General features: G+C 39.1%; 1 protein-coding gene across 3 annotated transcripts in view; it reads left to right on the top strand.

Annotated features, from left to right (window-relative positions):
* The first annotated feature begins 10,743 nt into the window (after positions 1–10,743).
* CLCN3 (chloride voltage-gated channel 3) overlaps positions 10,744–24,594 on the top strand; it is a 102,281-nt gene continuing 88,430 nt past the window's right edge. Inside the window, exons 1-2 of one of the 3 annotated variants that reach the window (XM_047717698.1) lie at positions 10,744–11,271; positions 23,486–23,661. In XM_047717698.1, coding sequence (XP_047573654.1) covers positions 23,502–23,661 — 160 coding nt within the window. In that variant the 5' untranslated portion in view covers positions 10,744–11,271; positions 23,486–23,501. Of the gene's footprint in view, positions 11,272–23,485; positions 23,662–24,594 lie in introns of those variants that run through there. The other 2 variants (XM_047717700.1, XM_047717701.1) reach the window with 2 other exon arrangements.

Raw genomic sequence — 24,594 nt, 5'->3', positions numbered from 1 at the left:
AATTACTTGCCAGTATATTGAAAGATGGTCTAATTTCATGGCAGGACTCTAAAAGATAGGAACAGATTTTCCCGTATAAGGGATTAGGTCTATTGTCCTGAATAACCCCAGGGCTAAACTGCCTTACCTAGAGTACCCCTGAGATACAGGAGAATCCAAATTTGAAGCTGAAGGAGGATGATGGCTTGTCTACTACATAAGTTACACCCGAGGTTATACCTGTTGTATATGTGATGTATGCAGCCTGCTGGAGTGTCCACAGATTTTGCCAGAAACCTCCGAGGTCAAAGATTCAGATCATTGCTTCAACAAAATCTGCTTCCTTCTCTCTCATCCTCTCTCCAACACACCAACACACAAGACCTCTCTGAGTTTTTCCAGTTTTCGGTTTAGCCATGCTTTTATAAAGGTTTCTTATAAAAAGAAAAAGAAAGAGAGAAAGAAAGAAAGAAAGAAAAGAGAAAAAAAGAAAAGGGAAAAAAGGAAAAGAAAAGAAAGTATTTTATTACTAGCATGGAAATTGAAAGTTTTTGGCTTCTTTGCCAGAAGATGGCACTGCAAGTCATCTAACCTGGCAAATTGGAGAAAAATCTGCTTTGGTTTATCTCCTCTTCAATCTTCACCCATGCAAAAGACTTGATTTCCTCATTTTCCCATTTCTAGGCTAACCTCCTGTGACCCCTCCAACCCTAGTTAGTAGGAATTTTGGTGTCACAATGCACAATAACTCTAGCTCTACCCACATACGGTTGTACAGCAAAGCAACATAGGAATGTTGCCAATTGCTAATCCAAGTCAATTCTCTTTAGCTGCTTTCATGAATAATGGCTAGTCAGATACCTCCTTAGATCATTTTTCAGGCTCCTGTCATAGACTGTTGGTGGAACTATAAACTGCAACAGTCTTTGTAGAAGGTATGCTAGCAATATGCATATCCTTTTGACTTCTTTTGCCAATTCTGTACCATACAACATGACACTCCCAGAGTGGTAGAATTGTTGGCAGAAGGGAATGGCCAATACAACCTCCATTCTCTGGTAATCTCCACCATTTGTTTCTCTGTATCTGCCACAGTAGCAGCAAGACTAGTGAACAAGCAGTTCTAGACCTGGTTGGAATAGATAAATTCTTACCACTGTGAGTTATTCTTTTTTTCCCTTCCTTGAAGGCTTAAAGATTTTGTTGGCTGCTTAGTGGGGAGGGAGGAAAACTAATTTGAGTATTGAGAGAGTTTTTGTTATTCATACTTCAGCTCAGTTCTAATCAAAAGAAACTGTAATATACCGTGCAGGAACCTGATGTTATTCACATAACTTATTTTGCTATGCCTCCAAATATTTCTTATATATTGAGGGCTTACTAATTTTTTTTAATTTTATTTTTTATAAACATATAATATATTTTTATCCCCAGGGGTACAGGTCTGTGAATCACCAGGTTTACACACTTCACAGCACTCACCATAGCACATACCCTCCCCAGTGTCCATAATCCCACCCCCCTCCCAACCCCCCTCTCCCCATCAACCCTCAGTTTGTTTTGTGAGATTAAGAGTCACTTATGGTTTGTCTCCCTCCCAATTCCATCTTGTTTCATTTACTCTTCTCCTACCCCCTTAGCCCCCCATGTTGCATCTCCACTTTCTCTTATCAGGGAGATCATATGATAGTTGTCTTTCTCCGATTGACTTATTTCGCTAAGCATGATACCCTCTAGTTCCATCCACGTCGTCGCAAATGGCAAGACTTCATTTCTTTTGATGGCTGCATAGTATTCCATTGTGTATATATACCACTTCTTCTTTATCCATTCGTCTGTTGATGGACATCTAGGTTCTTTCCATAGTTTGGCTATTGTAGACATTGCTGCTATAAACATTCGGGTGCACGTGCCCCTTCGGATCACTACGTTTGTATCTTTAGGGTAAATACCCAGCAGTGCAATTGCTGGGTCATAGGGTAGTTCTATTTTCAACATTTTGAGGAACCTCCATGCTGTTTTCCAGAGTGGTTGCACCAGCTTGCATTCCCACCGACAGTGTAGGAGGGTTCCCCTTTCTCCGCATCCTCGCCAGCATCTGTCATTTCCTGACTTGTTAATTTTAGCCATTCTGACTGGTGTGAGGTGATATCTCATTGTGGTTTTGATTTGTATTTCCCTGATGCCGAGTGATGTGGAGCATTTTTCATGTGTCTGTTGGCCATCTGGATGTCTTCTGTGCAGAAATGTCTGTTCATGTCTTCTGCCCATTTCTTGATTGGATTATTTGTTCTTTGGGTGTTGAGTTTGCTAAGTTCTTTATAGATTTTGGACACTAGCCCTTTATCTGATATATCATTTGCAAATATCTTCTCCCATTCTGTCAGTTGTCTTTTGGTTTTGTTAACTGTTTCCTTTGCTGTGCAAAAGCTTTTGATCTTGATAAAATCCCAATAGTTCATTTTTGAGGGCTTACTAATTTTTGTTTGGGCTAATTTCTTTTTCCAATTTTATTAAGATCTCATTGACATACAGCACTCTATAAGTTTAAGATGTACTGTTTAATGATTTAACTTACATATATTATGAAATGGTTATCACAATAAGTTTAGTTAATATCCATGATCTCATATAAAGAAGAAAGAAAAATTGTTTTTCTCTTATAATGAGAACCTCTAGAATTTTTTGCCCTAACAACTTTCAAATATACTATACAACAGTCTTAACTATTTAGTCATGTTGTACATTACATTTCCAGTACTTAATTATCTTATAACTGAAAGTTTGTAGCTTTTGACACCTTTATCAAATCCTCCCACCCACCTTACCCTACTGAGGACTTTTAAAAATGCATACTAAGATCTGTGGTCAAAAGATAAATTAAGCAATGTATAGTAGGCAGAATAATGGCCACCCAGTTATGTCCCCGCCCCCAGTCCCTGGAATCTGTGAATAAATTAGGTTACATGGGAAGTGGGGAGGTGGAATTAAAGTTACTAATCAGCTGGCCTTAGAATAGGGAGATGAGCCTCGATTATCCATGTGGACCCAATGTTATCACAAGAGTCCTTAAAAATGAAAGAGGAAGGCAAGAGAGAATCAGGAGGAAATGTGACTATGGAAAAAGTTCAGAATGATAGGATATGAGAAGGACTCAACTCCACTGTTCCTGGCTTTGAAGATTGAGGAGGTAGTTTGTAGAAGTTGCAAAAGACACAGAAATGGATTCTCCCCTAGAGCCTCTAAAAGGAGGCTGACACCTTTATTTTACCCAGTAAGATTTGAGTTGAACTTCTAATCTGCAGAACTCTTAAGATAATAAATGTGTGTCAATTCAAGCTACGAAATTTGTGGGAATTTGTTGCAATAGCATATTAATGCAAACTACGTTTGCAGATCTACTTTCTGGCTGACTGGTAAATTCTTTTTATTGTGTAGGAGAAGCCCACAGCTAGATCTGTAAAAACATCTTATTGAGAGTTACCTCAGCCCGAGGAAGCTCCTTCTTAGCCACCTTCCTTAAAGTAAAGGATCTGGTAAGAACCCCAATCAAACAGGATCCCTTCTATAATACTTGCTGAGAAGGAATGAGATCAAGCTGAAGTATTCACATTGGGACAAATAAAGAAAATGTTCAAGGGCATTGGTTATAGTCCTTACCACGTAAACACCCAAGTCTGTTGAAGAGGAGATTTATCACCACCAGATTCTTCTAACAAAAATACCAAAGGAATTATAGAGAAGGTTCTTCCCCCCATTGGAATCTATTGTTGTATCACCAAACTATCATGTAGCACATTGTTTAAATAGATTGCCCCATGTCTAAAGTACTGGTTCTGACTGAATGCTGCTTATTAACTGGGAATAATTAGGAATATGCATGTTTAGGCCTAAACTTGGAATAATTAAAACACTTTCTGAGAGTGAAGCCCAAGCAAGAGTATTTTTTGAAGCTCCCTGGGTGGTTTTGAGGCAAAATGAAGGTTGAGAACTGCTGACAAGATGGTTGTATGTTAGAAATCATGGATTTCAAAATAAACACATTCCTATAAAGAAATAAGGCAGTGCACAGCATAAACTATATTACAGAGAACAAAATGTGCAAGTTGACTCATTCTTGCCTGCTTCCAAGAGATCCTTAGGATAATCCCCTATGTAGGAACTAAAACACTACCATGAAAGGATTTAGGACTGATTAATAAAAGGATCATAGAAAGTAGCTATGATTAATAGCTTGTGACTATTATCTACTATCTCCAGAATCTCTGAGCTCCTTCCCAAAATTAGGCTACATATCTGCAGTGAAAGAAGAAGATCTAATGTCTGTAAATCCCTTGTAAAATGTGTTCAGTGGTGTTCCACATAAAATAATATTGTGCTTGGATATTACCATGGTTCAATGAATGCTATCTTGTTAAAAGTAATGAAAGAGTCATACTGTGACCATATTGTGAGTGCCCCCATCATCACCATGAGCACAAGACCAACTCTAGCCCAGAACTGTACTGTTTGAGAATATTCGATTCCGCCCTGGAAAAAAAGAAATAGGATGGGCAAAACTCACAAGTTAAGCAGAGATAAAGTTACTAATCTGTGACATATGGTGGATAGATAAAGTCAGCAGGGCATATACTTGTGAACATAGGTAGAAAGGGCTAGGAAAGACCAAGAGGTGCCTAATATTAATGAAGCACTAAGCATACGAGAGCATCTAATGTTCATTGAACACTATATTTTCATGAAACATTCAATATTACATGAGACACTCAACATTCATGGGTCTTAATTCTGCCCTCCAGTGGTGACGCTCACACTGTGTCCCACATGACCTGCTCCAAAAGTGCAAAACCTGCTCACCAGGTTAATTGGCAAGCTACGGATGTGCCCAGGCACTCTTTTCCCTGCATCTCTTTGGTAGAGCCAGAGTGTCATTGGCTTATAGGCATCTTCCATCTCTGAACTTTGGCTCAAACATCAACTCTCATCCTAATTACCTCACCATCAACAGGAAGGCTAATATGCCAAAAAGAGACAGGACATATGAGCACTACATAACCACATGTTTCAAATCATAGGTCTTTTCTCTCCACTTGTACCCTACCTTAAGTATGTTAATTTTCTTTACCCCCTTGCTTCTCATGGTAAGTTAGCCTTTCTGTGACCGCTGGATTGCTTATCTGGTAGTATATTGGGGAGATATCATTGTATTAATGTGATTTACCACACGAAACCAAGCACGTAATATTTGGATATTTCTGGGACTGAATGTTATAATGAACTTTTAAACAGTGGACCTCTTTTGCCCAATATCCTATAATTTTTAACTCTGCACTCAAAAAATACCAGTGTAGACTTTGCTGGCAACAAGGGGGAGAATCCCTAATTTTGGCAGGTCCTTAGAAGAATTTTTAATCTTTGGGTTTTCCATGTAAACCTGATTAACAATTTTTGGAATATTCATTATAATAGAGTACAGTTTATTTTAATTGCAAGAAGCTAAATTTCTTGATCCTACAAAGGTCATTTGAGAGGCCCGCTGATTACTGTGTATGTTGGGTGACTAGACCTCATTGTTCCAGGACTAGATAATAAGAATCTTTGGAGTGTTTTGCCTATGTAAGTGGCATAGCCTGAGATTCAGACTTATGGAAATACGTGTGAACTTCTAGCTATAAACTTATATAAGACCTAGTGACAGGGAAGAGCAAAGGGGGTTTTGGTACAAAGTTACATTGAGAGAAACATGATTTATAGGTTGGTGCCAGCACTGAATCAGGAAATGAATACAGTGATTTTAGTCTGTGATATTGTCAGCTGGTAGAATAGGATAAATGAACCAATAAAGCTAGTGCTTAAGCCTATTAAGGTATAAAACCGTTTCAGGTGAGGGTAATACAAAGGGGACTTCCTTTTCTCAAAACCAAACCAAAACAAAACAAAACCCAAACCAACTATTGTATCAGGGAAGAAAGGAGCACTCTTTCATCACTTTTGATAGGTGGCTGTGCATTTGAGAACAGAGACTCCTATCTTCCTTTATTCTTTTTTAACTGGAATGCTTGCAACTGTTATCCTCTACCAGTTCCACCATTGTATTTTGGGAATGTTGGAACGAGATAACCTGGATCTTTAGTTTTACAGGTCAGCCGATGAAGAATTAATAGATGACAACCAGGAGCCTCATCTTCATCTGATTTGGAAGAGATTTTGGAGTTTGAGCTGATGATATTTAGATTAGGATGAGGTTTTGTACTTCAAGCTAATGCTGTATTGGGATGAGACCAATCGGAACCTTGGAAAAGGGTGAACGTTTTTTACCTGTAAATCTTCAGGGCCTTGAAGGTGGATTGTGGTAGGCAGAATTCTGAGATGGCCTCAAGCTTCTCATGCCCTGATGTACACACCTGGTGTAATTGCCTCTCCACAGTGTGGGCTCGACTGTGAATATAGGGATTTCACTTTCATTATAAGTTTATTAGTCAATTGACTTCAAATTAATAAAAAATTAGATTATGATCAGTGTGCTTGGCCTAATTAGGTGACCCCCTAGAAGGAAGTAAGAGAGATTCAAGAGAAATTCTCCTGCTGGCTTTGAAGATGGATGAGCTGCCATGTGGTAAGAGGGCCATGGAGCTAAGAATCGAGGATGGTCTCTAGGAGCTAAAAGCAATCCTGGTCAATAACTAGTAAGAAAGCAGGGACAACAGTCCTGCAACCACGAATAAATTGCCCCAGGACCCTAGTTACACACCTTTTCTGTTATATGCAGCTAACAAAAAGGAGTTAAGAATCTGGAATGTTGATATTAATGTTTATTGAGTTCTGTGTGCCTTGAAGATCCTAGATATATATGTAAGTCAGATATTCATTACTCTTATACTGGAGGGCCCAAGAAGTGCACATAGTCAAAAGCACTTGTAATATAGTTTAATAAAAATTTGGTAGGGAAGCAAAGTACACAGTTCTCTTGCACATCCCACTGTAAAACACTTGATGGCAAACTCTTTTCCAACAATTTTTTGGGAAGATTTTATTTATTTATTTGTCAGAGAGAGAGAGAGCACAAGCAGAGGGAGCAGCAGGCAGAGCAGGCAGAGGGAGCTTGTTGTGGGACTTAATCCCAGGACCCTAGGATGATGACCTGAGCTAAAGGCAGATACTTAACTGAGCCACCCAGGCATCCCTCTTCTCCAACAATTTACTCCAGTACTTCTCTGGGGCAACCTGGCTCTTTTTTTCCCCTTTCCCCTCTCAAACGTTGAACAAAGTCCTCTTATTTCATGCCAAGTAGCTTCATGTGCTTCCCTGAATTCTGGGAACCAGCTGATACACATCTAGGGTCTTCTACCCTAAACAATTATCAAAATATCTGGCCAAGCTAAGGCAGGAATCTCTCAACAGGGCTTCTGGTGAATCAAGTTTCCTCCACATTTTTATATGTACCTTTGTAAATGCCTAGAAAGTTGCTGGGAAATTACCTCAAACATACTTCATAGTATTTTTTTGTGGATAGTGAAACTAAGGTTGGTCAGGTTTTGCAGGGCATCAACTTTCAATTTGAATTTTCTGTATTGTTTCAAAATGTTTAAAGTTATTGTGTTAGCTTCCTAATACAAATACAATTATAATACAATTAGCTGCTGTAACGAAGTAACACAAACTGAGGAGCTTAAAACAACAGAAATTTTCTCAGTGATGAAGTCTAGAAGTCTGAAAATTAAGGTGTCAGTAAGGTTACACTCTCTTTAAGGTCTCCAGGGAAGAATGCTTCCTTGTTTCTTCCAGCTTCTGGTAGCCCCAATTTTTCTTTAACTTTTGACAGCCTAACTCCACTCTCTGCTCCCATCTTCACATAGCCATCTTTCTATCTTTGTCTCTCCTCTTCTTATAGGGTCACTAATTATACTGAATTAGCCCACCCTAATGACCTTACTTTGATCACATCTGTAAAGAACATATTTCCAAAGGAAGTCATATTTATGGTGGGGGAGGATCTTTGAGGGGACACAGTCAGCCTACAATAGCCATGGCTTACTCTTTATTAAAAAAAAATTTTTTTTAATGTGCAATATTTTATCAAACAATGTCCTTGGTCTCTTTAAAACATCAATATCAGGGGCGCCTGGGTGGCTCAGTGGGTTAAAGCCTCTGCCTTTGGCTCAGGTCATGATCCCAGGGTCCTGGGATTGAGCCCCGTATTGGGCTCTCTGCTTGGCGGGGAGCCTGCTTCCTCCTCTCTCTCTGCTTGCCTCTCTGCCTACTTGTGATTTCTCTCTGTCAAATAAATAAATAAAATCTTAAAAAAAAAAAAACATCAATATCATGAAAAATTGGGGGAGGAACTTTGAAGATTAAAAGAGTTAAGAAACATACACAAGGGGCACCTGGGTGGCTAAGTGCGTTAAAGCCTCTGCCCTAGGCTCAGGTCATGATCCCAGAGTCCTAGGATCGAGCCCCGCATCAGGCTCTCTGCTCAGCAAGGAGCCTGCTTCCCTTCCTCTCTCTCTGCCTGCCTCTCTGCCTACTTGTGATCTCTATCAAATAAAGAAATAAAATCTTAAAAAAAAAAAAGAAACATACACAAAATGCCATGCTTGAAACCTGATTGAATCCTGGTCTGGGGGGAAAAAAAAGCTGTAAGGATTTAACAACTGGCAAAATTTAAGTATGGACTGGTACTAGGTATCAAGGAATTATTGCTAATTTTCCTCGTTGTGATAATGTTATTGTTCTTGTGCCAGGGAAGTTGTTATTCTTAGGAGATGCATGTTGAAGTACCTAAAGGTAAAGTATGTCTGCATCCTACTTTCCTCACGCTTCGGGGGGAAAAAAATCACGATATAGAGGAAACAAATAGGGCGCCTGGGTGGCTCAGTGGGTTAAGCCACTGCTTTCGGCTCAGGTCATGATCTCGGAGTCCTGGGATCCAGCCCCGCATCGGGCTCTCTGCTCAGCGGGGAGCCTGCTTCCTCCTCTCTCTGCCTGCTTATGATCTCTGTCAAATAAATAAATAAAATCTTTAAAAAAAAAAGAGGAAACAAATATAGCAGAATTTTTTTAATATGACTGATCCTGTCATGCCCATGATATGTCATATTCAGCTATTTTAACTTGAATTCAGGCATCACAAACATAAATTTTCAGTATTTATCATATACCTTAGAGAAATGAAAAAAACATCGCATATGGGTATGCAATGTACTATTCTTTCAAGTTTTCTGGTCGTTTGGATATTTTTTCCTTTTTAAAAATTATTTTATTGGGGCATCTGGGTGGTTCAGTTATTAAGCGTCTGCCTTCAGCTCAGGTCATGGTCCCAGGGTCCTGGGGTCCAACACCGCATCAGACTCACTGCTCCACGGGAAGCCTGCTTCTCCCTCTCCCACTGTTTGTGTTCTCTCTCCCGTTGTCTCTCTCTGTCAAATAAATATCTTAAAAAAAAAAAAGATTTTATTTATTGACTTAAAAGAGGCAAGAGAGCATAGAGAGGGAGAAGCGAACTCCCCACTGAGCAGAGAGCCCTACATGGGGCTCAAGGGAGGCTGGATCCCAGGACCCTGAGATCAGGACCTGAGCAGAAGCCAGATAATGGACTGAGCCACAGAGGTGCCCCGTGGATATTTTCAAAACAACCTTGCTTGGGGGGGGGTATACTTAAAACGAAAACTTTCCAACCATCCCCAGTTACCATGGATAAAAAAAGAACTCTTTAGCATAACTGCTGATATCCGCATCATCACCTCAATTCATTATCCCCAGAGTACATTTTGCATATTATATTCAAGCAAGGATAACACATAACTAACTTTAGATTTCTTTCTCCCTTGCCAGAGGTTTCTATACTGTTTGCCCCTCCCCGCCGCCCCCCTATCCGCGCGTCAACTTTTTTCAAATTCCAGTTCAGATGTCAACTCCTCCGTAAAGATTTCTTCCCACGTTACTCTTTCAAGAACAGTGCTCCTTTTCTTGAACAGTTATTATTGCACCGGAATATAAACCCCTTGAGCACGGGGGCCGGGTTTACCGAATTGGGGCTGGCACACGTTAATTTAATAAACGTTTGCTGAAAGTAAATAAATTCAGTTCGGCCGTGTGGAATCCTCAAATTCCGTGTTTTCCCCCAAACCCTTAATTTCCAAGCATTATGCTTGAAACTGCGTAAGAGCTAAAACTGGGTTATCAGTTTTCTCTGTCTGTAACTTTGGCACAGAACCCTCAACGACATATGAAGCGCGGGGAGCCCCGCTGCATTCCCTGTTCGCGATTGGAAGCACAGACATCATCTGGTGCTGAAGGCCATTTCTCTCGATCTGTTTCGAAGTAGAGCTCGAGGACGGCCGCTTCAGCCTTCCGCTTTCGGGGCGGACGCTTGCCGGGACTTCACACGCTGCTCCGGAGCTCCTGCCGGCGTGGAATCGGAGCACCCGAAGACGCCGGGGACAGCGCGCGCCTGCGGCCTTCCGACAATGTTCCCCCCAAGGCGGCCGCCTCATGTCCTTTCGCGAGGTCACCAGAGGGGCAAACAGCCCAGCATGAGTGACGTGAGCTAATCGCCAGGGAAAGGTTTTACCCTCAGCGCGATCGGTCAGGGCTGGCCAGCTCGCTTGGCCCCTCCTCCTGCCGCGCGGGCAGCGGCCCGCCCACCGTTTCCACATTGCCCAATAGGCGCGGATGCGGCTCCAACCGCGGCCGGTGGGGGAGGTGTCCGGCGGCCAGACGCTGAGCGGCCGTTCGCGTCAACGTGGTGACGCCACGCGTAGACGCACCTGTCGGGCGCCCTGGTGCTGCTGTTTCTCTTCCCCTTCCGTGGCTCCGGGCCGGTCTGGTCCGGAACCCACAGCCCCTTTTTCACAGTCCCAGTTCGACCGCGGCCGGGAATTGGGCTGCGTTATGAGGAAAGAGGGTGTGGTGGGTTGAAAGGCATTCTACTTCATTTCCGAGTTGGAGCGTGGATTCAGTTTTAGTCTTTTAAGAGGGAAGTGAGGTTGGAGATTTTTATTTTTAATTTTGGGTGGAAGCAGTTGACTTTAGGGCCCTCCAAAGCAAGCGGATTTAACTTAATGATTCTCCAGTGTTTGAAGGAGGACAAAAAAGGTCCCACCTGGCAAAATTTCTGTAACCTCTTAAGTAGAAAACCCAAGGTATCTTTTAAATTGCAGTAGTTTTTGTTGTGTCGAGCTTTCTTCAGGTGGAGCTCCCAGGGTAGCTAGGTTTTTAGCTTTGAAACAGATGCAGAATCCAAAGGCAGCGCAAAAAACAGCCACCGATTTTGCTATGCCTCTGAGCTGCAAGGTGAGTTGCATTGTATGAGTGAAGATTCGTTAGCTGTTATGTTCACGGATTTTGGGTCAGCTGATGCCAAGGCTTTCGTCTTGGTTGTCTTATAACAGATACCTACATGATGTCAAACCTACACTGATTAGGTATATACCCTCGGACGTTCTTTTAAGATTTCGCCTATTTCCTTTAGGAACTGTCGAAGGACCTTTTAATAGAGTGCAAGTAGGTCCCAGGAGAAGATAAATATTGAACTCAGAGAGTGGGTTTTACCTTTTCTAAAATTGCCCAAATTTAATACTCAGTTTTTCTACCTTTTGTCTAAATTTATGTGTTATATCAAGACATAATTTGTGTATATGTGTAACATTTGTGTTTTGATCTTGAACTTAGATCAGAAACTACCTTAGAATCTCAAATAATTTCCGCATATAATAGGCTTTATTTGTATAGTATTTAAAACTGGAGCACAGGAAGTTAATTACCTATTATACATATGTATAAGATTTCTGAAATTTCTTTTTCTTTTGGAGGGAAAAAAAAACCCTTATTTATAAGAATTGAGTCAACTATTTTCTTTCCTTTTTTTTTTTTTTGGTAATTCAGAAGTTCACTATATAAACTTTTTTGATCCATGCAATTAAGTTACTGCAGCATCATTGTGGCTTGTGTCATTGATTGTTGAATCTTTCCAGAAATGCTTTGCTTTTCATCTCTGAACAGTTTAATTTAATTTACAAGATTCTTTTCTTGACGAGGTCGGTATGGAAATAGTTTAACTGATGTCAATTTTATGTGCCTTTGTGAGTCGCTAGAAAATACTATCTGTGTAGCTCAAGAGTACCTGTAAGAGTGCTAATGTATGTATTGTTGATTTTCATCTTAAAAGGTGCTGCTGATTGTTGCTACATAGTGTGGCTTAAAAACCAGGTGTGTGACTTACAGATACTTTTTCAAATCAAGTATGCTTTTATGACCTCTGGTTGATAGGAACAGCCACTATTGGCAGAAAACATGCCGTCACCCTCCCACAGCCTACCTCCCACATTCTTCAAAGACTGATTCTTTGCTTGGAAAATGGGTCAAATGATTTTAAGAGGTCAATATAACTATATAGTACTTATATTTTGGAAATTGTGTCTTAAGCATGTGTTTTCAATCACACATAGTTCATTAAGAATGTAAAAATCCAACTTGGTAATGGGTATATACAGTTCAGTGGAACAGATTTGCTGAGATTATGGTTTATGTTAATAAATTGGCTATTTTCCAGGTTGTATTGGTGGTAGGCTTTCCATTTCCTGTCCTGTGACATGTTGGTAATAATTTTCAGACCACTCGGGAAGCCAGATTTGATCTCTGTGGTGGGTCGGATATCAAAGCAGTATCCTGTGGCATTTGGCCACTCTCACTGCTCTGTAGAACTTTCATCTGAGTTTTTAGTGAAACTATCAGCAGTGATGTAAAATATATACATGTTAATATTTATTAAGTGATTTCTGTGGTTTTGGATCATTTGTGTTTTTTTGTGGATTATCTCAATTATTACACCAACCCCAGGAAATTGGTATTTTGTTTTCCTGTTGTACAGATGTGGAAACTGAGGCACAGGATTTAATTAACTTGCCCAAGTTCTTAGTAAGTGTCACAACCGGTAGTATGATTTCAGAGCTCTTGCTCTCAATGGCTGCAGTATATTTCATGTAAGACTAGTTAAAATGTTAGAGGAAAAGTTAGAATGAGAGATATGGTACCATCGGTTCATTTATTTTTCAATTATAAAAATAATTTAAAATTACAGAAACTGGAAAATTTTTGAAACCTTCATTCTACTCTAATAAACTCTTTTTGTGTGTGTTTTCTCATACTCACACTCATATGTGTATATAGACATTCTGGCTATGATTTGTGTTGATTTTTAAGGATGAAATGTTCTTCACTTAAGTATAAATTGTAGGATCAACCCATGTGGGGAAACTGCCCATTTGCATTGCTAAATACAGAAATTTGATCTGCATCTTTGACTGGAACCAGTTAAATAAATATATTCTTTGCCCTTTTGAGAAGTGGTTGAACAGTTTGTCTTGTACAATCATGAAAATTACTTAGTTTTCAAAGAGTAAGTCTTCCACATCATCTTTTTGTTGGATTATTGTTTGCCTTTCATTTTTTTAATAGTCTAAGCCTTATATATATATATATATTTTTAAGATTTTATTTATTTATTTGACAGAGATCACAAGTAGGCAGAGAGGCAGGCAGAGAGAGAAAGGAGGAAGCAGGCTCCCTGCTGAGCAGAGAGCCAGATGTGGGGCTCGATCCCAGGATCTGGGATCATGACCAGAGCCGAAGGCAGAGGCTTTAACCCACTGAGCCATCCAGGTGCCCCTAAGCCTTATATTTTTAAACTTTTTCTTGTTTTTCTTTTTGTTTTTACTTCTAAAATTATCTAGCATTTTTAACTTTTGAATGGCTCCAAAATTTTTTATGAATCTAGGAAACTTTCTTTAGAGAAAACATCTGCTTCTTTTAGAGGGTTATTCATTTAATACTTTTTTTGAAGAAAAACATAAGCACAACAATTTGGACATGGAGCTAACTTAATAATAGAGATAAAATATCAAGTTAATACTGCTTTTGGGAGAAATCAGTTTCATTATTGTTATATCTTGTATGTGGTGACAATTTGTATCAGAATAAATACTTTATTACTACTGCAATGTTCTGACCTAAGTTTTGTGATGTTGTATGGAGTAGAGGGGTCATTCTTTGGTAAAGTAAATTTGAGAAACTTTTCATAAATTTTGGTCACACAGTTAGTGTTTACCACAGATTTTCTCAAGAGCCTTTCCTTTGCTGTTAGCCGTTACAGTTCTAGAATGGGGTCTGCTCTATTAACCAAACTTACTTGATTGTGAAATCTTTTACTGGACTTGTATTCTGTGCACATACTCATCTTCAGATAATTTTGTTGGCTTCTTGGCTCCATAGCTTGATTCATGCCAGTAGTTTTGCTTCAGTTAACTTCTCCCATGTCTGCCCCATAAAATCCCACTTATCTTTTAAGGTCAAACTCAAGTGTGACCTTGAGTCTAGTGTGACTCCAAAGAAGGCTTCTCACCATCAGTCACACTGGGATGAGAGCTCTTCTTTTCCGAGCTCTTATAACACTACTGCTGTCTTCTGTGACATCTCTCTTGTATTGCTTTTTATTGTATGTCTATACATTACCTTCTAGGAAAGTATTACAGCCTCCCTTTTGAGGACCGTATGTAATGCAGTTTATGTTGATCTTGACTGAAAGCTGTAGGACCTATGCAATCATGATGCCACTAATCAATAAAAATTGTGTTTAGGGGCACCTGGCTGGCTCTGTCAGGAGAGCATTGCTTCATTTTGATTGTTGACCAGTACTTAGCAATAGTTAGAATATTTATATGAGATGCTTAAAGTATTAACATGAAAATGCTCCTTACACACAAGTGGTTAGTCAGTGTTTTACTTCTCTGCCATCATTGCTTGTGAAACTTTTGTCTGTCTCTCTAGTTGCTAATATTAGGGATTTTCTTTCCTTTTTTCACCGAGATTGTGCCTTTTTTTCTGTTTAGCTTACGAGCCAGCCAGATAGCTGACTGATAACGCTTTTGAAACTTAGCCACGATCCTTAGCCCTACCTAGTCTCCTTTACAAGAGAGGCAAAACTGTTTTGGGAGCTATGGAAAATTGGTGTACCTACCTCAGGCTGTGTGAGTCCCTTAGCCACAGATTTACAGGGTCTTCCTATTTCTGCTCCCACCCCCTGGTTCTGGTGGGGTTCTACTTAGTGTTTGGAGTTTGGGTTCTAGATTTTTGTACTGAATGAAGGTAACTATTCCCTTCATTGTAGTCTGGCCCAACAGAACTGAAGTCGAAATGTGTAATCCTATAGTTGGAAAGAACACTCCTGTCTTAAGTTCCATAAGAGGTAGGAAACTAAAATTTGTTTCTTCCAGCTGTTTTGAATCAGTTAGTCAAGTCAGAAACCTAGCAGATACCTTAGGTTTTTTCTTCACTGTTCCTCACAATTTATTAGTTAACCTTATCCTCTTAAATGTTTCTCAGAATTCTTTTGACTCCATAGTGTGATGTCTTACGTTATTTATGCCTTCAGTATCTCATGTTTAGGATTGTTCAAGGTTCTACTGGAATTAGGGTCACCTAACTTCCCTTTCAGTGTTTTGCTCTTCTTCTGTCTTCTGTACTGGGGCTACTGATGGCTTGCTAAAATTCATAGTTGGTCATGTGGTTTGTCTTAAAAACTCTTAATGGTTTCTCATGTGTATAAATGAATAAATAAGTTCCTTTGCACAATGTATGAGCTCTTCCCTTTCTGATCTGGCCTATGTCCACCTCTCCAGCTACTCTCTTGTTCCTTACCTCTTATTTAAACCACCCAAGCAGGTTTTGTTACTATGCTGCTGTGTTTTTGCATGTACTTTTTTCCCCTGTCTATATTGACTTTTCACCTCATAGTTAGCCCAGTTCACTCATCCTAATCCTTCAATACTAAGCTTAAACATTCCTTTATTAAATGTTCACAGACTTTTCCAGGTAGCATACTTACGCCTTTTTAGTGTTGTCACATACCTTGTATATTCCTCTCCTGTGATATTTGTCATACCATACTGTAGTTATTTCTATATCTTTTACTTCACTGCTTTGGGAATAGGGACCATATTTTACTCATTACCCCAGTACCTGGCTTTGTGCCTGGTATGTGATAGGTACTCAGTAAATGGTTTTCAGATAAATTAATAATCTGACAGCTAATTTTGGCTGTGAGGGAGATGATCCTACAAGCTGAGAGAGGGAGTGTAGGAGGACAAGCAAGTTTGGGGCAAATATTTATTCAACTTCAGTTTTGTTGAGTTAGAGTTTGCATATAGCATCCAAGTAGAGATGCGCTATTTGTTTGTTACCAATTTTTATTTATTAATCGTATAAATATTAACTGCCCCAGCAAGATTTTGTAGATATAGATAAGATTATAAAATTTATATGGAAAGGCAAACTAGAACAGCTAAAGCAATTCTGAAAAATAAGAGTAAAGTGTGACAAATTAGTCTGTCCAGTTTCTAGGCTTATTTCAGAGCTAGAGTAATTGAGTCTGTGGTATTGTTGTAGGTATAGACACATAGATCAGTGGAACAGAACATAGAACTGTGAAATAGACGTACACAAATATGCCCAACTAATTTTTGACAAAGGCAAAAAAACAATCGGTGAGAGAAAGAACTTTTTTCAGCAAATGCTGTTGGAACAATTGGATATCCAAATTGAAAAAAAAAAGAACTTCAACCTATGCCTTAACACCATATACAAAAACTCATGCCAAATGGATCATGGGCTTACAAATAAAATATAAAACTATAAAAAATTGAGAAGAAAATCTTTGGGAGGTAGATTTTTTAAGATTTTATTATTATTTTTTTTTAATTTGACGGGCAGAGAGATCACAAGTAGGCAGAGAGGCAGGCAGAGGGGGAGGGAGAAGCAGGCTCCCTGCTGAGTAGAGAGCCCTAGATGCAGGGCTTGATCCCAGGACCCTGAGATCATGACTTGAGTCGAAGGCAGAGGCTTAACCCACAGCCACCCAGGCATCCCTAGATTTTTTAGATAACACCAAAAGTATAATCCATAAAGGAAATATTGACGAATTGAACTTCATCAAAGTTAAATCTTTTTGCTCTGTGATAGACCCTATCAAAAAGAAGAAAGTCAAGGGCACTTGGCTGGCTCAGTCGGTGGAGCCCACAACTCTTGATCTCAGGGTTATGAGTTTCAGCCCTATGTTAGGTGTAGAGGTTACTTAATAAAAAATAAAAATTAAAAAAATTAAAAAAAAATAAAGTCAAGCTACAGAGTGGGAGAAAATATTTGCAAACATATCTGACAAAGGACTAGCATCTAGAATATATATTCTAAAGTATAAAACTTAAGAGTAAAAAAAGCTATCCAATTAGAAAATAGGCAAAATATATGAATAATTAATTCACTGAAGAGGTTAGATAGCAAATAAACACATAAAAAGATGTTCAACATGATTAGCCTTTAGGGAAATGCAAACTAAAACTATAGTGAACTATCACTACACACCTATCAGAATGGCTAAAATAAAAAGTGATGGGGTGCCTGGGTGGCTGAGTTGTTAAGCATCTGCCTTTGGCTTATGTCATGAACTGTGCCCGGGAGTCGGACTCCTTGCTGAGTGGGGAGTCTGCTTCTCCTTCACCGTTTACCCCCCCACCCCCACCTCATGCTCCCTCTCACACATGTGCTCTCTCTGTCTCTCAAAATCTTTAAAAAATGGTGACAATGGGAAATGTTGGTAAGGATGTGAAGAAACCGGATCACCCATATATTTATGGGTGGGAATGTAAAACTGGCAGTTCCTTAAAAAACTAAACAGTTCCTTAAAAAACTAAACATGCAATTACCAAATGACCCAGTTTTTGCACACTTTGACTTCTTTCTCAGAGAAATGAAGACTTAAGTTCACACAAAAACCTGTGCATGGATATTTATAGCAGCTTGATTCATAATACCCAAAATCCAGAAAAGCCAGATATTCTTCAGTGGGTGAATGGTTAAACTATGGTATAGCCATACTGTGGAATATTACTCAGCAATAAAAAGGGAAGAACTGTTGCTACATGTATAACAACATTGGTGAATCTCCAGAGAATTATGCTGAATGCAAAGAGCTAATCCCCAAAAGTAACATACTGTATGGTTACATTTATATGACATACTTGAAATGGCAAAATTCTAGGAACAGAAAATAGATATGGGTTGCCAGGGGTTAAGGAGGAGTGGTGGTAGGGTTGGAAGAAAGTAGGTGTGGCTATATAAAAGGGCGACATGAGGGATGCTGTGGTGATGGACATGCTCTATATCTTGAGTGTACTATCAGTGTCAGTATTTGGATTGTGATATTGTTCTGTGGTTTTTCCAATGGTGGAAACTGAGTAAATGGTACACAGGATATCCCTGTATGATTTATTACAACTGCATGTGAAATCACAATTACTTCAAAAAGTTTAATAAAATAACATGGAACACCTAATATATGCCAGGTGCTGTGCTAATGGCCATCAAATATGCAGTGCTGAACAAAAATTGACACCTTGCCAGACCTTATGATATATATTGTAGTTGGGAGGATGTTAATTAAATAGTCACATAAATAAGTATAAGATTACAACTGTATAAGTGATACAAAGGAGAGATCTAAGAACTAACAATGAAAATTTGACCTACTCAGGGAAAATTTGCCCAGGTAGTAAGTAGGTCAGGGAGGCTTTCCTTACTAGTTCCATGACTTTGGGTAAATTATTTAAACTCTGTGCATCAGTTTCCTCGTCTGTTAAATGAGTATAATAATAGCTTTAATCCTAAACTTTAGGATTGTGATTGTATTTAATCCAGCTATAAACTGAGTAAATTTGTGTCATGTTTAGGATGTGTCATACATATAGTAAATCTGCTTAAGAGTTTGTTAAATAAAGATACAGATCATATGAGATCTGAAGAATACATAGGAAGGTTAATTGGATGGCGAGGAGAGAGTTTGTTCCAAGCTAAGAGAGCTATAAGACAGGAAACAGCCTGGTAGGACTGAGACGAAGATCGGTGAGTCCAGAGTACTGCAAGAAGTACACAGTTCAAAATGAAGCTACAGAACTAGGCAGAGGCCAGGCTGCATAGGGTCTTGCCTGCTGTGTTTAAGAGTTTGATAAGGTTGGTGAGAAGTGATTAGGACTTTAACCCATGGAGTGGGGAGAGATTACTGATCAGACTTGCTTGTAGAAAAGACAATGCTGGCTGCAATATGGAGATCAGATTAGAGGGGGTCAGGATCATTGTACGTTGTGATCATTTAGGAATTTACTGCAGTAGACCAGGCTTTATCTCTGGAGATTTTCATAGGTTATTTTTTTTTCTTTTTTTTTTTTTTTAAGATTTTATTTATTTATTTGACAGAGAGAAATCACAAGTAAGCAGAGAGGCAGGCAGAGAGAGAGGAGGAAGCAGGCTCCCTGCTGAGCAGAAAGCCCGATGTGGGGCTCGAACCCAGGACCTGGGATCATGACCTGAGCTGAAGGCAGCGGCTTAACCCACTGAGCCACCCAGGCGCCCCTCATAGGTTATTTTTAATCTTTATAACTGCAAGAATATATTTGCAGGCTACTCTGTGTCTATTATGTTTTGAAATGATTTCAAATACATTTTTTGGCAATTAAAGAGGAAAAGGTGACTTTGTAGTATTTTTAATATATATTTTTTAAGATTTTATTTATTTGACAGAGAGAGCGATCACAAGTAGGCAGAGAGGCAGGCAGAGGGAGAGAGGGAGAAGCAGGCTCCTTGCTGAGCAGAGAGCCCGATGTGGGGCTCAGTCCCAGGACCCTGGGATCATGACCTGAGCTGAAGGCAGAGGCTTAACCCACTGAGCCACCCAGGCACCCCTTCAATATTTTTTTTTTAAGATTTTATTTATATATTTGAGAGAGAGAGAGAGAGAGAACATGAGAGGGGAGGGTCAGAGGGAGAAGCAGACTCCCTGCTGAGGCCCCCCCCCCCCCATGCAGAACCTGATCCCAGGACCCTGAAATCAAGACCTGAGCAGTTACTTAACCCACTGAGCCACCCAGGCGCTCTTCAGTATTTTTAATATGCATAATTTCAGCTGCCATATTATGGTTTAAATCGATTTCTGTGAGCAAGCCTGGGAATTGAGTTTAGAACTTAAAAATATTTATTACTGGTATCTAGAGTTCTGTGCATTTCCTTTATGATCCCATAGAATTTTGGATATCATGTAGCAGTGCTGTTCAGTACCAGTATTTGTGCTGCACATGTGAGCCAAATGTAATTTCATTTTTAAAGCCATATTAAAGGTAAGGAGAAAACTGACTAATTTTAAGTCATGTAACTCAAAATATCTGAAGTATTATTTCAACATGGAATCAACATAAAAATTATTAGCAGAATATTTGACCTTCTTTTTTTGCATTAAGCCTTAGAAATCTGGTAGGTATTTTACCTTTGAGCACGTCTCAGTTTGGACTAGCCATGTTCCAAGGCTACTGACAGTGATTGGTGTACAGCTCTGTGGGTTCCTAGGTTTGTAAGAATAGTTTTTTGTTTTTTTTTTTAATTATCAAATTTGTAGAAATAACTTATCCAGCCCCGAGTTTAATAGACTTTTGGAACAGAGTTGCTCTTATTATAAAGGTGTGGGGGATAGATGTCTCAGAGATATTGGTGAAATTAAGTTTTTTTTTTTTTTCCCCCAGAGGGTAGAGAGTGAGAGGGGTGCTGGGGGGTGGGGGGTGGGGAGGGGCAGGCAGAGAATTTTAAGTAGGCTCCTTGCCCAACTCAATCTCACAACCTTGCAGTCATGACTTGAGCCAGAATAGGAGCCCCATGCTTCACCCACTGAGCTACCCAAGCACCCCGAAATTAAGTTTTAAAAACATTTTGAAAGAATTAAGTTGCCAGTTATCACTAATGGTTTTTGAGGCACTTTTAAGAATAAATGGAAGAGATATCTTGGAACTTGCTGTTTGAGGTCCCAGTACACAGGCATTTGTAATTATTTTAGAGAGATTTTTTAGTGATATGTAGCCTCCAACTAATGTTTATTGATGTGTGTTATCACATGTCTTAAAGCCCTTCTAGTCTGATCATGAGGTAAAGAAGTGAAGAATAGAATCCTTGTATTTTTTCCAAAATCTTAGCATATGTTGCTTTGATACATCAAAATTAAAAGCATTCTTGGAATTATTAATGCTTTTTTTTTTTTTAAGATTTTATTTATTTGACACAGAGAGAGAGAACACAAACAACGGGAGTGGCAGGCAGAGGGAGAGGAGAAGCAGCCTCAATGCGGGGTTTGATTCCAGGACCCTGGGATCATGACTTGAGTCAAAGGTAGATGCTTGCTGACTGAGCCATCCAGGTGCCCCTATTCATGCTTATTTTTTAAAAGTCTTTTGGGTATTTACTCAAGAGCCACAATATTTAATTTGATTGCCTCTGTGGACACTGCAAAGTTCTTAGCATGAACAATTGTTTTCATACTATTCTGTTTTAACATTTACCTTAAACATAAAACTCTTGCTTTAATTATGTTCTGACAAATATCGGTAAGTTATAATAGGCTGCCTTTCGTAGAGGTAACCCTAAAACATTGATGATGCAGTAATGCAAAGCAGCTAACTTTTTCTTTGTATTCTATGTGCTAGTTTTTGGTTATTCTCCCAAGACCAGATTAATATTGTTGTAGAGAGCATTTGTTTATTAAAAATTGAATACATTTTTCTTTTTAACCTTATTGACTGAATAGCAACTGGACGTTTTGACATTTGCTATTTGTATATTATGTGCCAGATGCTGAGAATAGAGACATGCTCTTGAGGAGTATTCAAAACTTCACCTTCTCTAAAGTAGTCTTTAAGTTAAGAAATTTATAATAATAAATCTGTTAAAAATAGTATTGGGCAATATTTTATTTTTCTAAAAAGAAGTATAAAATCTTTACAAATAATTTTTGATTGTTGTAGCTCTTTGAGGTTATTTTTCCCTGTGCAGAAGGATGGTTTACTAAGGACAAGAGATTGTCTTAAAACACTTCAAATCCTCAGTGTAGAATTGAGCCCTAGAATTGGAGTATGTTTAGTGCCATTACCTTTTATTTTCATAGGTAGTTATTATGACATATTCTTGTTTTACAAGGCTTACTGCTTTTATGACTGTATCTTTCAAGTCCCACACATGAACCTTTCAAGGCTATTGCTAATATCTTGAACTCTCATTTAGATGTTGAGCAGATAAGGTGTATTTAAAAAATCAAACTGTTTAGTAGGAGTCATATTGTTTTTAGAGAGTAAGAACAGTGAAAACAAGCATTTTTGGTATTATTGCTTTGAAAAAATGAAAATTATTGCTTATTATCATATTTCCATGGCTGATACTTGACAATGGACTCTGAAGATTTAAATTTTAAAATAATGAGAATGAAATTAATACTAAAAAAATTTACAGCATTTTAAAATTAGTACTTGCATCTGGCAAAATACTCAAAAGAGACAAAAGAGTCTCCCTTTTGGACCTGGTACGTCAGTCATTTTGTTCTTTTCTCCTGTAGGCAACTTTCTTGGAAATCCCTCCAGAGATAGTCTGTATGTACACAAACAGTTATACACTGTATTTCTTCCTCTCCTCTCCCTGACTACCCTGCCTTTTTTGGATAAGAAACCCCCACATATACTGTAGTATACCTTAAACCCTTCTTTATACTTAAAAAAAAAAAAGATTTATTATTAGAAAGAGAGAGCGTGCATGTACATGCTCAAGGTCATGCGAGTAGGGGGAGGGGCACAGGAAGAGGGAGAGAGAATCCCAAAGCAGATGTGCGTGGAGCCCAATACCTGCTCAGTCTCATGATCCATGAGATCATGACCTTAGCCAAAATCATGAGTTGGACACTTAATTGACTGAACCTCCCAGGTATCCCACTTCTTTGTACTTTTACATTTTTTTTAATATTTATTTAAAGATTTTTTTTTTAAGATTTTTTATTTATTTATTTGACAGATAGAAATCACAAGTAGGCAGAGAGGCAGGCAGAGAGAGAGAGGGAGAAGCAGGCTTCCCGCTGAGCAGAGAGCCCGACGCGGGGCTCGATCCCAGTACCCTGGGATCACGACCCCAGGCGAAGGCAGAGGCTTCAACCCACTGAGCCACCCAGGCGCCCCTTATTTAAAGATTTTATTTATTTGAGACAGAGAGCAGGGGGAGAGGCAGAGGGAAACTACTAGTTGAGTTGGGAGCCTGATGCAGAGCTTGATCCCCAGACCCTGAGATCATGACCTGAGCCGAAGGCAGATGCTTAACGAACTGAGCCACCCAGGTGCCCCTTCTCTGTACTTTTTTAACTAAACAGTTGATCTTGCAGATTGCTTTATGCCACTTCCCAGAGAAATCCATTCCTTTTTGTAGCTGCATAGTGAGAATGGAATTATTAAATCATCCCAAAAGACAGAGAGTTAGCTGTTGTTACAGTGAATGACCTTAATATTTTTTTAAATATAGAAATCAGAAGTTTCCTTTTGACCTGTTAAGCTAGGTGATTTTCATTAGATATTGCAAAAATGTTAAAACCATTTTTTTCTTCCTTTTTCAGATAATCAGACAGCTAAATGGAGTCTGAGCAGCTGTTCCATAGAGGATACTATAGAAACAGCTACAACAGTATAACAAGTGCAAGTAGTGATGAGGAGCTTTTAGATGGAGCAGGTGTTATTATGGACTTTCAGACTTCTGAAGATGACAATTTGTTAGATGGTGACACAGCAGTTGGTAAGTTTGGCATTACAGCTTTTAATATTTGTGGTAATTAATGTCTAATAAATTATACATTGTTGTGGTTGATTTTTTGCATACCTTTTTATTTTTTAATTGAGTTGATTCATATAACATAAACAACCATTTTAAGGTGTTCAGTTCAGTGGCATTTAGCACATTCATGTTGTGCAACTACCACTTTTATCTAGTTCCGAAACATTTTCATTACCTCAAAAGAAAACCTTGTAAAAAAAAAAAAAAAGAAAGAAAGAAAAAGAAAACCTTATATATGGGTAAGCTTAAAAATTTAAATGTAGGGGCACCTGGGTGGCTCAGTGGGTTAAGCCGCTGCCTTCGGCTCAGGTCATGATCTCGGGGTCCTGGGATCGAGTCCCGCATCGGGCTCTCTGCTCAGCAGGGCGCCTGCCTCCTCCTCCTCTCTCTGCCTGCCTCTCTGCCTACTTGTGATCTGTCTGTCAAATAAATAAAAAAAAAAATCTTAAAAAAAAATTTAAATGTAACATAGTATGGAGATGTATACAACTATAATTGGGATCCTCAGAGAAATAGAACCTGATAGCATATATAGAGAGATATCCAGAAAGAGATTTCTGATGAAAGATTGCCTCACATGATTGTAGAGGCTGAATCCTACAATCTGTCATCTGTGAATTGAAAGCCCAGGAAAGCTGGTGATATAGTTTTAATCTAAACCCAGGGACCTGAGAACCAAGGTAGCCAGTGGTGTAAGTTTCAAAGCTGCAGATCTAGAAGTACTGATGTCTGAAGGCAGAAGATAGATGTTTCATCCAGCAAAGAGCCGTTTCACCTTTCCTTTCCCTTTTGTTCTATTCAGATTGGATGATGCTCACTTGCCATTGGTTAGGTCACCTTTTTTAAGTCTACTGAGTCAAATGCTAATCTCTTCTGGAAAGACCCTCACAAACA

Source organism: Lutra lutra, chromosome 2, assembly GCF_902655055.1.
Source record: "Lutra lutra chromosome 2, mLutLut1.2, whole genome shotgun sequence".
Taxonomy (NCBI): Eukaryota; Metazoa; Chordata; class Mammalia; order Carnivora; family Mustelidae; genus Lutra; species Lutra lutra.
The sequence above is the reverse complement of the archived record's forward strand: the minus strand, read 5'-3'. Positions and strand labels throughout refer to the sequence as shown.